This window comes from Artibeus jamaicensis, unplaced genomic scaffold (genome assembly GCF_021234435.1).
Source record: "Artibeus jamaicensis isolate MK-2021 breed Jamaican fruit bat unplaced genomic scaffold, CSHL_Jam_final contig_386, whole genome shotgun sequence".
Taxonomy (NCBI): domain Eukaryota; kingdom Metazoa; phylum Chordata; class Mammalia; order Chiroptera; family Phyllostomidae; genus Artibeus; species Artibeus jamaicensis.
This window is the reverse complement of record NW_026521811.1, coordinates 2,272,844-2,286,926: the sequence shown is the minus strand read 5'-3', so window position 1 is coordinate 2,286,926 and position 14,083 is coordinate 2,272,844. Positions and strand designations below refer to the sequence as shown.

The following is a 14,083-nucleotide window of genomic DNA, read 5'->3' as shown; positions in this document are numbered from 1 at the left end:
ATGATACTTTTCATCTTGGTTTATTGGTTAAGGCACACCTCCTTGTATTGGGCTCCACTTTTTTGCACTCCACTTTTTTTGCACACCACTAGTGTTGTGTTTATTTATAACACATTTCACCAGGACACGTGCTTTAATAGGATGGCATGGAGCCGAATCTGCAATGTTTCTGAGGTGTGCCTGTAGGTGCTCTTAACTTACAAGCAGTATTTGGATTCAAGGAATCCTAACTTTGCAAAAGTACTATTTAGAAGTGGAAAATGGAAATTAAATCTTATTTGGTTATCATGTGGGAATATACATGAGGTAGATGAAATCTGGTCTTTTTTACTTATCTCAGTTTATTTCTTTAATTTTATATATGATCATTTTTCTTAATTGCAGCAGAACCATTAGCAACTTTTCAACAAATTTGTAAGGTCAAGCTGGAAATATTAAGTATAATCCCCAGTTTTTAAGTACAGTACATAGTATATTTCTTACATTGTAATTTATGATTGATATGATGACAGCATATCCTGTGTACAGAATAAAGAAAGCATAATAATCCCATAATTTATTTTATATTGTAAGAAAAATTATAAATAGAAGGAACAGAAATTATTAGAACATATCCATTTATTCAGCAAGGCTTCATACATAAATGTCCCTACTCCTTTTTTTAAAAAATTTTTTTTATTGATTATGCTGTTACAGTTGTTCTATTCCCCCCTTCATTTCCCTCCACCCTACCCCACTGTCCCCACCATTACCCCCCCTTTAGTTTATGACCATGTGTCTCAAGTCCTTTAGATTCTATATTTCCCATGCTATTCTTGGCCCCCATCTATTTTCTATCTACTGTCTATGCTACTTATTTTCTGTACCTTCTCCCCCCTTCTCCTCCTCCCACTCCCCCTGTTGCTAACCCTCCTTGAGATCTTCATTTCTATGTTTCCACTCCTGATCTAGCTGTCCTTTTAGTTTTCTTTTGTTTTAGGTGTGGTTGTTAATAACTGTGAGTTTGTTGTCCTTTCACTGTTCATGTTTCTTTAACTTCTTTTTCTTAGATAAGTCCCTTTAACATTTCATATAATAAGGGCTTGGTGATGATGAACTCCTTGAATTTGATCTTATCTGAGAAGCACTTTATCTGTCCTTCCATTCTAAATGAAAGTTTTGCTGGATAGAGCAATCTTGGTTGTAGGTCTTTGGATTTCATGACTTGGAATACCTCTTTCCAGCCCCTTCTTGCCTGTAAGTTCTCTTTTGAGAAATCCATTGACAGTCTGATGGGGACTCCTTTGTAGGTGACTGTCCCCTTAGCTCTTGCTGCTTCTAGGATTCTCTCCTTCATTTTAATTTTGGCTAATGTAATTATGATGTGCCTTGGTGTGTTCCTTCTTGGGTCCAACTTCTTTGGGACTCTCTGAGCTTCCTGGATTTCCTGGAAGTCTATTTCCTTTGCCAGGTTGGGGAAATTCTCCTTTATTATTTGTTCAAATAAGTTTTCCACTGGTGGCTGTTCCTTTCCCCCTTCTGGTACCCCTATAATTCGGATATTGGAGCATTTAAAGATGTCCTGGAGGTTCTTAAGACTCCTCATTTCTTTGAATTCTTGCTTCTTGACTCTTTTCTGTTTGGCCATTATTTGCTTTCTTCTGGTCCACTCCATTGATTTGAGTCCCAGTTTCCTTTTCATTGCTATTGGTGTCCTGTGCACTTCCATTCATTTCAATTAGTTTTGCCTTCATATATTTGTCTAATTTGTGGCTATAATCAACCAGTTCTGTGAGGATCCTGATGACCAGTGTTTTAAACTGTGCGCCTGAGAGTTTTGCTATTTCTTCATCCCTTAGATTTATAGGCTCTAGGGCTTTGAGATCTTCTTGCGCCATTTTTGGTCTGTTTTGGCCCTTTAAGTGTGAGGAGCGGTCCCTTGGACTCCCAGGTCACTGGGTTGTGACGCTATATGTGGGGGTGTGGTCAGAGCGGGGAAATGGCGACCCCCTCTGCTGTTTCTCACAGCTGGGTGAGAAGCAATACCTTAGGTGGTTCACCTGGGCCGGGCCACTCAGAGTTGCTGGGTTATGATGCTGTATGTGGAGATGGGGTCAGAGCAGGGAAATGGCAGTGCCCTCCCTGCTGCTTGCTTTGAAGACCCACTGGGTTCCAGTCCAATCGCCCACTCCCTCGCTTGTCTATCCGCGCACAAATGCGCGACCACAGTCAACATGCAGCCCTGCTCCCCTGCTGTCTCCCCCACGGTCGCTCCCTTGGTCGCTCACTCGGTCACTCACTAGGTCCAACCCTGCGCCTGGATTCCACACGCCTGAGTCCATCTGACCGAGTTTTCCTGTGCAACTCCGCTCCACCAGCCGCTGGTTTCACCCCTTACCGGTCAGGCTGAAGAATTTGTTGTTAACAGACTTCCGAAAAGTTCAATTTTCTGTGTTCTGACTATGTTTTCTGTTGCTAATATTTAGTTGTCTCTAAACTTGGTTGTGTGAGAAGGTACGGCACGTCCACCTATGCCTCCATCTTGGCGGAAGTCCCCCCTACTCCTAGTTAATTTTTTAACCCATACAAAATGTCCACATGGAATAGTGGAGAGTCAGGTTTCTTTCTTTTATTCACCAAACACTCAAGTTTACAGATGAGGGCATAACTTTATAGTCAGTACTCATTAGTAGCAGTTATTAAGTAAGTGAACTTAAAGATAATATATTTAGAGCATTTAGTGTGTGATAAGACCTCAAAAAAGAGTTTTAATTTTAAAAGATTAGTGTACAGGGTGTGGCAAAAGTCAGTTTACAGTTGTTTGTGTGGGAAATGGTACAATGATTAATAAATAATAATACAGGAATAAACTCTGTGTTTTGCACATTTACAACTGTAAACCTACTTTTGCCCCACCTGCAAACTTTATGAGGTCCACTACTTGATACTTGGTGTGGTAGGTAGGATTGTTTCTTTTGCAACTGTTGCCCTTTGTATCAGTTGATGTAAATACCTACACTTGAGTCTTAAGAAACTGTTGGAGCTATACATTCGGTGAGTGAAGCAGGCATTATAGTATAAAATTGAAGTTATTAATATTTTATATACTGACTTCATAGTTCAGTTAAGTCTATTCTTTTTAACCTAAACTGAGCTTTGAACTGGGCTTCGGTTTGTGGTGTCCTGTCCTTTGTAGATTATGATCCTGTGGATCACTTTTATAATAATTAGTTTTTCATTAATAACACTGTTCAAGACATGATGCTGTTATGTAGTATGCATCCTAAACTCATTCCCTTTAATGTCAGTGTGTCTACGGCACCATCTTTTATAATTTCCCTAACTTTGTAGATTCCTATGTTTGGAACCTTTGCTGCAATTTTCCTACTACAAATTGAAAGGATAGGCAGCACTAAAAGTTCTTTTTTTATTATTATTTACTTGTGTTTCAAAATTATATAATAGTTCTGTAATCCCCCAACTTTTGACAATCCTTTATTTGAATACTGTGGATTTTCATTGCTCGGGAACTGGAAAAGATGTCACAACCTACTGATTCAACTTCAGCTGAGCAATGAAAAACAAGAAACTATGTGTCAGAGTACTCTATTGTATTCTGATTCATGTTGTATTCTGATTCATGTTGTTTCATATGGGAAACACGATGGAAAGTGACTACATACTAGTATTAGGATCTCAACTAAAATTAGTATGATAAACATTAAATTATGCAATATTAGATTTCTCTGTGATCCTTATTTTAAATATTCCCTCCCACATTAAAAATATTTAATACATATTTGAAATATTTTTACGACTATGCTTATAACTTTTTTCTGTTATGCTAGAGTTGTATTGCCAGCAAATACAGACACTAATTTTGTTTAGAAAGTTGTTAATAACTATGTTGAAATACCTGTTAACAGACACATTACAAAGCTATATAGGTGTTAACTTAGAGTACTTAGTGGCTTGTTTACCTCTAAAGTTTAGGAAAAAATAACTATTCTGTGCTTATTCATCATTTCTAACTTTGAAATGTTGTTTATAAATTTATGATTTTAAAATTTGAATTATATACAAAGGCATTTAAGAATATATGAGAGCATATATTTGAAGCTAAAAGGTAGTTATTAACCCAATTTTATACTTAGGAAAACAGACACTTAGACTAATGATCTGCTTATGATTATTTGGTTACAATTCTTTCTGAATGAGCCAGTGCAAAGTCAGGTGAGTTTTACCTTTGACTTTGTTTTGATGGCATCAAAATTTGAAAAACTGCATCCCGTTTCAGCATAAGAAGATTTTAGTTATATTTAAAAGGTATTTAAATTTATAGATTTATTTGGTGAAAGTCATTATGTTTCAGGTATTATGATGCAAAGATAAATAAGATCTAGTGGTTTTTTTTTACCTCAGCTTAGTCTACTAAAATAAAATGAATGTTCAGAAATACCTTATTTTATTGAATTTCACATGTGTTGTGTTTTTTACAAATGGAAGACAAGACCCTCCACCAGCAGAACGATTACGACTTGCTTTGCTGCGATACTTTCTTTATCATGGTGGTCTGTAATCTAAATCGCAATATCTTTGAGGTATGAGTGCAATAGATTTATTGTGCTACATTTTAGAAAAACTGATAGACAAAATACAGTAGTGACCAGTGTAGGAGGAAAGATAAATTATTATTGTTATTATTATTATTATTATTATTATTAGTTTGTCAATTTATTACACATGAGATAACTATGTGAACTATTTTATTTACTGTTACTATTGAGACATGAGGATATTTTCATTTTCCAAGGATGTAGCAAGAACTTAAGTTTTGTCTTAAAGGATGAATAGCAATTTAGAAGAGGAGCAGCAGAATGAGTGAGGCAACTTCAGACAGAGCACCTGAATGTACAGATATGTGATGAAACAAAACAACATTTATATATTCAACATATTATTGAACATGCACTGTGGTGGACACTGGAAATATACCTGAGTAAAAGGGCTATAATTACATAGTCAGACTGTTACAGAACAGATGGGGGGGCCAATTAATGGCCCACCCAGGGACACCAAAAACTGTTACAGAACACAGGTCTGTTGTGAACCACTCTGCCTGGTTCTAGGAATTGTAACTCTACCCCCTGTGGCTAAGGGCCAGCGACTTCTGGAATGTGAGCTGCAGGAGACAAAGCTTGTCTCTGGTAGCAAATGCTGCCTCAGTTTTTTCCCTGCCCCCAAAGCTTGGTCGGAAGTCAATGGTGAGTAAGACCCCTCAGAGGAGGGGCAACCCAGGCCAGACAGGACCACTTGGGAGACCATTATGGAAGGACTTGGGGGGCTGCAACAAAGCAATGGACTCTCATCTCCCCCACCCCCCACCCTCCCGCTTTGAGATCCCCATGTCCTCTGGGAGAAGTGCTTCTTGTCTCTAATCCCCTTAAGCTTGAATACCTGATGGGGAGGGGTGCAGCTCCTTGCCTTGCTAAAGCATGTCCTGGGAGAAAAATCTAACATCACAAAGACTTCCTGATAAATGTTGTAGGCAACAGATGAGTCAATGCACGCTCTCGGAGATGAAGATAGGTTTCAAAGATCTCTAATTTTATTGATTACAAAATAATAGTCTAATTATAAATTTGGTGGCCAAGCTTTACCTGCGCAGGGGCGAACTCTCGGGGGTGTCCAGAGACACGGTGCCCAAAAGGGCTGCAGATGAGAGTCGTGCCTGGCTCACAGACTACGGGGTTCTTATAGGGCAGAGCAAGCGAATGCGGGGTTACAGAAGCAGATGTGGCAGTTAGCCATTAGCCAGGTTGCTAAGTTAAAAAAACGGCGAAAGTCTCTAATTGGTGGTTGGGAGCTGGGGGTCTTATCTGGCGGGCCTTGGTCAGTTACCTTATTTGGCTAGGAATTTTAACCCAGCCGTTCCCTGACATTTATTTATTACCCAGTCTCAGGAACTGCAGATGCCTAACGGCTGTTTGTATGTTTCTACTACTAATGGCTATTACAATAAACCTGTGAAATCTGCTCTGCTAAGAGTGCTTTCATTCTTATGTTAAGCGTCCGAGCAGGAAATCCTAAAACTCTGTTCCTGACAGACACTGACTCATATTAAGCCTTTAGATTTCTTTGAAAAGGTATCTACTATTTGATCCTTGCCACCCTGTATTCCTGTGTATTACAACCCAATAAAAGCCTTTGGAGGAAGGGGCTCAATGCCTTTTTCCCTTGAGAAACTGGCCACTGGCCTTTTTCTTCTGGGAAAATGGCCACCTCTCCTCCCCAAGCAGATTACATCATGTCTCTGTCATGTTTACTCTCATTTGTGGCACACGGGGGGACTTGCAAGGAAAGTTGCCCCCACACAGGTCCACACAGGGCCAAGGGGTGGACAATATACTATCACCAAAAGGACCCCCACTAGGTTCGATTGTCCATCGCCATAGGAAAGACATCTCTCAATGCCAGAGATTTGTAAAAAGGAAAGGAAATGTTTATTTAATGTTATACAGGTTTAGAGTAGTGACCTAATGTCTTCATTAAAATATCAAAGTCCTTTAGGATACCCATAGATACCCACAGTGCTTCCTTCTCCCCCTGCCCTAATTTGGGTTACTGTAACTCAGGAAAAGAAGCAAACATCCATGATTCAGGCTCCTGGCATCATAAGCTGTGTTGCCATCCAGGCGCAGGATCTCTAATTATTACAAAGCCATGTGGCACCTTTTCATGGCCTACTGGCAAGAGTTCTTTCACCTTTCTTCCAGGCCAAGTCTCTCCTGCTTCCCAGGCCACGTGGCCAAAGGGAGCACCTCAAAGCCTGTGGCCCTCTTCTACCAAAGCTGCAGGGATTCTCCACTCTGGCCAAAACTGCATGGTCCTCTTCTCTCCACCAAAGCTGTGGGGACAAGGGTGGTCCGCCACTCTGCCAAAGCTGAGTGGACGTTCTCTACTAAAGCCACATGGTGATTCTCTTTTACAGGGCTGTGGGAGTCCCCACTCTGGACAAAAGTACGTGGCTCTCCCTGAAAAGCTGCAGCTGTGTGGTCCTCTCCTCAATGGCTGTCAAGTCTGGGTTTAAATCCTTGTGCCAGTCCTCTGCAGCCCCATTTCTGACTCCTCCCACAATCGGCCACACTTGCCAGCACTCCCGTATCCTTCCAGCTTTACTGGGCTGCCATTGTGAGTCTGGGCAGGTGTGCCCCCATGGTGTGGAGGCAATCATCTCCAAACTCTCACATGGGTGCTGTAACCAGAGAGAGTTGCCCCCAGTTACATTTGAGGGGGAAGTCCCTTTCCATCCCCCTGACTCAGAGCTTGACCACAGCTATTTAACATATCTATGCAGCCAGTTAAAGGTTGTAGATATGTTAAATAACCATCCCAGAGATTAGCTACAAAGCCCTTGCTGTACAAAACAGCTCTGCATGTTCCTGCTTCATGTGTCCCTTCCCCCAACTCACACCTGGCGGGAAGGGGCGAGGACATCCTAATATTTCCTGGACACACTGAGTTCTGGGACCCATTCTAAATCCCTCTTTGGGGCCCCCCTCTTGGCTGCACCCTGTTACAGGATCATAGGTAATTGCAGCTATCGCAGTAAGTACTACATTGGAAAAAGACACAGGGGTGCTTTGTGAGCACACAAGGGTACTTCACCAGAACTTAAATAGTTCTGCCTGGTTCTAGGTTGGAAAGAAAGGTTGGAGCTAGCTTGGTTGTAGAATGCTGGCTAAAGGCATGGACATAGCCATAATTTTGTAGAGTCATGACCTTGGGCAAGTTACCTAACTTCCTAAGCCTTATATAAAATTAGGATAAAAAATAAAGCTAACGTTTATTGAAGTCTTACCATGTACCCAGCATTGTGCTAATGCTTTATACAGATTTTCTGATTTAATCTTCACATCAAACCTAGGAGGTGGAAGCTATTGTTTTCCATTGTTCTAATAGGTGGTAGAGCCATGATATGAAACTAAGTAGGCTGACCTGAGACCTAAACTCTAACTACTAATAGTGGTTAATTTATAGAGTTGTTCTGAATACTAAATAATGTAACTTAGGTAAATGGTTTGCTGGGCATGAGATGGGGATGTTGGCTTCTGCTTCTATTATTAATAATGCAGGAGGTGATTGGGAACTGAAGTTTAAACAGGTATGTGTGTAAAGGGATCATAGTTTGGAGAGAAACAGGCTGTATTTATCCATTTGTTCAGTTTAAGAAGATTCTGTCTCTCACTTTTGCCTAATATGAAATACAAATAAATTGTACCTTATAGTTTGGCACATCCTTTCTGAATACCCTGATGTAGCCATATTCACTGTGTCCCAGGAACATAGGGAGAGGAAATATTTAAATCAGATTGGGTGATTAAAGAGAAGAATTGAGAACTACTGTGGAACTGAAAGAGGAGTGGTGGAAGTGAAGAAAATAAATTTGAGAGATATTTTAGAAATGCAATGGACAGGAATTAGAGACTGATTGTGGTGTGGAGTCTCTAACTCAGGATGTCCAGTTGAGAGTGTTTCTAATCAAGGGTAGTCTGAGAGAGTTCATGATGACTTTAAGGAATATGGGAGGAGAGACAGCTTTGGATGGTTTTGATTTTGAATATGTTGAATTTGAGGTGCCTATGATAAGATATAAATGAAAATATCTTTGTGCAATTAGAGAAATAAATGAATTTAAAAGAGAGGTTTATGTTGGATATTATTTACCATGGAGGTATAGATAGTTGCAATAATGAGAATAGGTAAGGTTAGCAGAACCAAAGCCAAATTTGGAAGAATTCCTAAGTTTAATTGGGATAAAAAGAGGAGTCAGCTGAGGAAATTAAGATAGGCAATTAAAGAAATAGGAAATAAACCAAAAGAAAAGAGGGAAGTTAAGGAAGGAAAATGTTTTGAAAAGGGAATATTCAGTTGTGGCAGAAGCTCTAAAGTTGTTGAATATTGTTTTAAATGCTTCTTTTTTGTTTTCCACCTTAACTTATAAAAGAGGTATCTTGAAATAAATGTTGTGGTTATTTGTATATATGTTAAAGCACCTTGGTTATCGTATCCAGAAGATAAAAATGTGTCCAGAAGATGAAAATTTTTCTCCAAAGTATGGAACCTCAAGGTCTTCATGATAATAGAAACCAAAAAATTGATTGGTAAATCACTTCGATCAGCAAGACCTGTTCATCATCTGACTTCTGCCTCTGGTGAGTAATCTAGGGCACATGTCTTAAAATATTAACGGGTTAATGGCCAGTTAGCATCAGAAAGGCTAAATATAATATATAAAGTAATTGTTTATGGTACATACTAAAGAAATAATGAAAACTATTGATCTCAAAAAATTTTTAAAGTATTATAAAGAAAAGAACTCTTACTAGTCTACTAGATCAAGTAAGGTAGGATAATAGCTCTGACATGAGAACATCTTTGTGTATTTTCTATGTCTAATGTTTATGGTTAACTGGCTTCTGTGCAGAATGATACTCTCAATGCAAACTGTGCCCTTTTATTATGACTGCAGAGCACTCATGCTGGAGAGAGAACAAGCCTTTAAAAAATATACTTAACTCCAAAGAGAAAAAAGATTAGTGCAAAACAACTTACAGATTAGGGCTGTGCTTGAGTTGGAACATATACTCTAATTATTCAGGAAATCTAAACAAATGAAATATTAAAAATTAAAATTTTTGTTTTGTTATGGGAAACTTTAAAATTTTTATTCTATTACAGTTGTCCCAATTGTTCCCTCTTTGCTCTCCTCTGCCCAGCCCACTAAAAAACTACTCTTCTGAAAAAACTCTTGAAACACTTGATATTTAATTACTAAATTGGAATATTAACCATTTTATTATTTTTATTTTTTGTTGCCAGAATGGCTTCTGTATTCTAATTTAGGAAAAAAAGCGAAAATAACTTTTTATTGTGTTCAAAGGTGAAGTGGAAAAGATAGAAAAGGCGCCAATCCCTCACTCCATTTTTTCACCATCCTTGGTTCTTATAAGGTAGGCCACTTTGCTCATGCATGTTTCCTTTGAAGGTGGCTGTGACTTAGGACAGATAAATTAAATTAATGGGTTTTCTGAATCATAGCTTAGCAGTGCTGATGCTATAACCTTCTAGTGTGCTGAAGAAACAGTTGTATAGGGTTAAGTCTTAGATTTTATCCTAAAGGGAAGGATATAAAGCCATTGTCAGCAGCTCCTTTCTGTGACTTACTTTTTTACACTGCCCACCCCCTCATCTCTACAGATTTAGTTTTTCACTGCTCCTTTCAGTCCAAGGCTGCTGTAGAGGTAAATGGGGGTGCACTAGTAGCCCTAACTTCTCATTGAATCATTATATCTTTTGAAGATCCAGACGAGAGTAGGGTTTTACTAGGCAAAGTTTAGTAAATCAGGAATTAATTTTTGCTTTCTCAACATACTTCTATACTTCTTGTCTATCTTACGTCCCTAAAGAAATATTTTTTAAAACCCAGATTGAATTATTTATTTTTGTGATGACTTCCTTGACACCTCAAACCACTCAGCTCTCCCCCAGCATTTTCTCTGAACATCTCCTATAACTTATTTTATAATCATTATTTATGAGCATGTGCTTAAAATAGACTGCAAAGGTTTTTATCTCTGATTTTCATGTTTATAATTAACACAATGTGTTGAATAAGTGAATGATCAGAAAACATTTTAAAATAGTATTTAGACTATCCTGAATAATTAAGATTTTTAGGTGCCATTTTATCTTCTATTGAAGACATGGATATTTAAAATAGTTTTCTTTTCTTCATTCCTAACAGGAACAGTATTCCCTTTCAACTTTTAAAATGAATATCCATGCAATGCTCAGTACTTACAAAGTGGAGTTAGTAGAGTAAGTCTTAGACATTATAACATGAACTGTGCCTGACTGGAAAGTAACATTTATCAAATGGCTGTTGTGTGCCAGCTACTATGCTAAGTGCTTAAATATTTTTAAATTTTATGATATATTTCAAGCATATATTAAAGAGAATAAAATACTCATTATACCTGTTACCCAGCAATTTCAAATCTAAATATTTTGCTATATTTGTTTTAGAAATTTTCATTTATTTATTTTTGTGTATGCTATTATAGTTGTCCCAATTTCCTGTACTTCATCCTCCTTCAGCTCATTCCCCACTCTCATAGTCAATCTCCACACCCTTGTCCATGTCCATGAGTCCTTTTTTATGTTTTTGACTAATCCATTCAGCTTCTTTCTGTCAGGCCCTACCTCTTCCCTTCCCTCTTATAGCTATCAGTCTATTCCATAATTCTGTGACTTTGGTTTTATTTTTCTCACTAGTTTATTTTGTTGATTAGATTCCATTTATAAGTGAGATCATATGGTATTTGTATTTCACCAATTGGCTTATTTCACTTAGCACGACAGTCTCCAATTCCATCCATGCTGTTGTGAAGGGTAGGAGTTCCTTCTTTCTGCTGCATAATATTCTGTTGTGTAAATGTACCAGTTTTTCAATCCACTCATTTAATAATAGACACTTAGGCTGTTTCAAAATCTTAGCTATTTAAATGGCTCTGCTATAAACACTGGGGTATATAAATTCTTTGGAATTGGTGTTGTGGGATTGTTAGGGTATATTCCCAGCAGTGGAATTGGTGGGTCAAAGGGCAACTCCATTTTTAATATTTTAAGGAAATTTCATACTGTTTTTCACAGTGGCTGAACTAGTCTGCATTCCCACCAACAATGTACTAAGATTCTATTTTCTCCTCATCCTTGCCAGCACTTGTTTGTTGACTTATTAATGAAAGTCATTTTGATAAGTGTGAGGTGATATCTTTTTCTGGTTACAATTTGTCTCTCTCTGATGGCTAGTAATGTTGAACTATGCCTATGGACCATCTCTGTAAGTTTTCCTTGGAAAAGTGTCTCTTCGGTTCCTTTGCCCATTTTTAAATTGAATTGTTTGTCTTCCCTGGTGTCTAGTCATATGAGTTCTTTATATATTTTGGAAATCAAACCCTTGTCCAATGTATGATTGGCAAATATGTTCTATCATAAGGCTGGTTTCATTTTTATTTTGGTGATGGTTTCTTTACCCACACAGAAGCTTTTTAATTTGAGGTAGTTCCATTTGTTTATTTTTTCCTTTATTCCCCTTGCCCTGGGAGATGTATCAGCAAAAATATTGCTATGTGAGATATCTGAAAATTTACTGCCTATATTTTACCACCAAGACTTTTATTTTTATCACAACTTATATTTAAGTCTTTTATCCATTTTGAGTTTATTCTGGGGTATGGTGTAAGTTGGTGCTGTAGTTAATTTTTTTGCATTTACAAGTCCAGTTCTCCAAGCACCATTTATTGAAGAGACTATCTTTACTCCATTCTATGCCCATGCCCCTTTGTCAAATATTAATTGACCACAAAACATGAGTTTACTTCTGGGCTCTGTATTCTGTTCCATTGATTTATGTGTCTGTTCTTGTGCCAGTACCATACTGTTTTGATTATAGTGGCCTTGCAATAAAGTTTCATATCAGGTATTGTAATTCCTCCACCATTGTTCTTCTTTCTTAAGATTGCTGAGGTTATTTGGAGTCTTCTTTGGTTCCATATAAATTTTTGGACTATTTGGTCTAGGTCTGTGAAATATGCCATTGTTCTTTTAATAGGAATTCTGTTGAATCTACAGATTTCTTTGGGTAGTATGAACATTTTAATGATGTTAATTCTTCCAATACATGAATATAGTATATGTTTCCACTTATTTGTATGTGCCTCAATTTATTTCCTCAGTGTTCTTTAGTTTTCCAAGTACAGGTCTTTTACCTCCTTGGTTACATTTATTCCTAGGTAATATATTTATTTACATTTTTCTTTCTGGAGTAAATGGGATATCCACCCTAGCTTCTCTTTCTGATAGTTCATTGTTGAACTATCAGAAAGTTCAAAATGAACTTTCAGAAAGCACAAAAATGTAATCAGAAAGAACAAAAATGTCATTGATTTCTGTATATTGACTTTGTATATGCTATTTTGCCAAATTTACTTATTAGGTTGAGGAGCTTTTTGGTGGAGACTATAGAGTTTTCTCTGTACAATATCATAATCTTCTGACAATAATAAAAGTTCTACTTCCTCCTTTCCAATGTGAATGCTTTTTATTTCTTCTTGTCTGATCACTGTGGCTAGAACTTCCAATACAATTTTTTTTCTGCTGTTTGCTTTTGCTGTTTGTTTTCTGCTCTGTTTCTTTTGCTGTTTAGCTTCCTGTTAAAGGTGAGATCATATGGTATTTGTCTTTCAACACCTGGCCTATTTCACTCAGCATAATGCTTTCCAGTTCCATCCATGTTGTTGCAAAAGGTAGTAGCTGCTTCTTTCTCTCTGCTGCATAGAATTCCATTGTGTATATGTACCACAATTTTTTGATCCATTCATTTACTGATGGGCACCTAGGTTGCTTCCAGCTCTTGGCTATTGTAAATTGTGCTGCTATGAACATTGTGCTGCATAGGTTCTTTGATATTAATGTTTTAGGATTCTTGGGATATAATCCTAGCAGTGGAATTGCTGGGTCAAAAGGCAGGTCGATTTTTATTTTTCTGAGAAAATTCCATACTGTTTTCCATAATGGTTGTACCAGTCTACAGTCCCACCAACAGTGAACTAAGGGCCCCTTTTCCCCACACCCTCTCCAACATTTGTTGTTTGTTGCTTTGTTTATGATAGCCATCCTGACTGGTGTAAAGTGGTATCTCATTGTGGTTTTAATTTGCATCTCTCTGATAGCTAATGATATTAAGCATCTCTTCATGTGTCTCTGAATGTTCTGTATGTCCTCCTTGGAGAAGTGTCTGTTCAAGTTCTTTGCCCATTTTTTAATTGGGTTAGATGTCTTCTTAGAGTGGAGTCGTGTAAGTTCTTTGTATATTTTGGAGATTAAACCTTTGAGGTATCATTGGCAAATATGTTTTCCCATACAGTTGGTTGTCTTGCTAATTTAATACTGTTTTCTTTAGCCACGGAGAAGCTTTTTATTTTGATGAGATCCCATTTGTTTATTCTTTCCTTTATATTCCTTGTTCTAGGGGACATAT

General features: G+C 37.8%; 1 protein-coding gene across 1 annotated transcript in view; it reads left to right on the top strand.

Annotated features, from left to right (window-relative positions):
* Positions 1-9,115: 9,115 nt before the first annotated feature.
* CUNH8orf88 (chromosome unknown C8orf88 homolog) overlaps positions 9,116-14,083 on the top strand; it is a 192,101-nt gene continuing 187,133 nt past the window's right edge. The window contains 2 exon segments of the mRNA XM_053664719.1: positions 9,116-9,194; positions 10,787-10,860. Coding sequence (XP_053520694.1) covers positions 9,116-9,194; positions 10,787-10,860 — 153 coding nt within the window.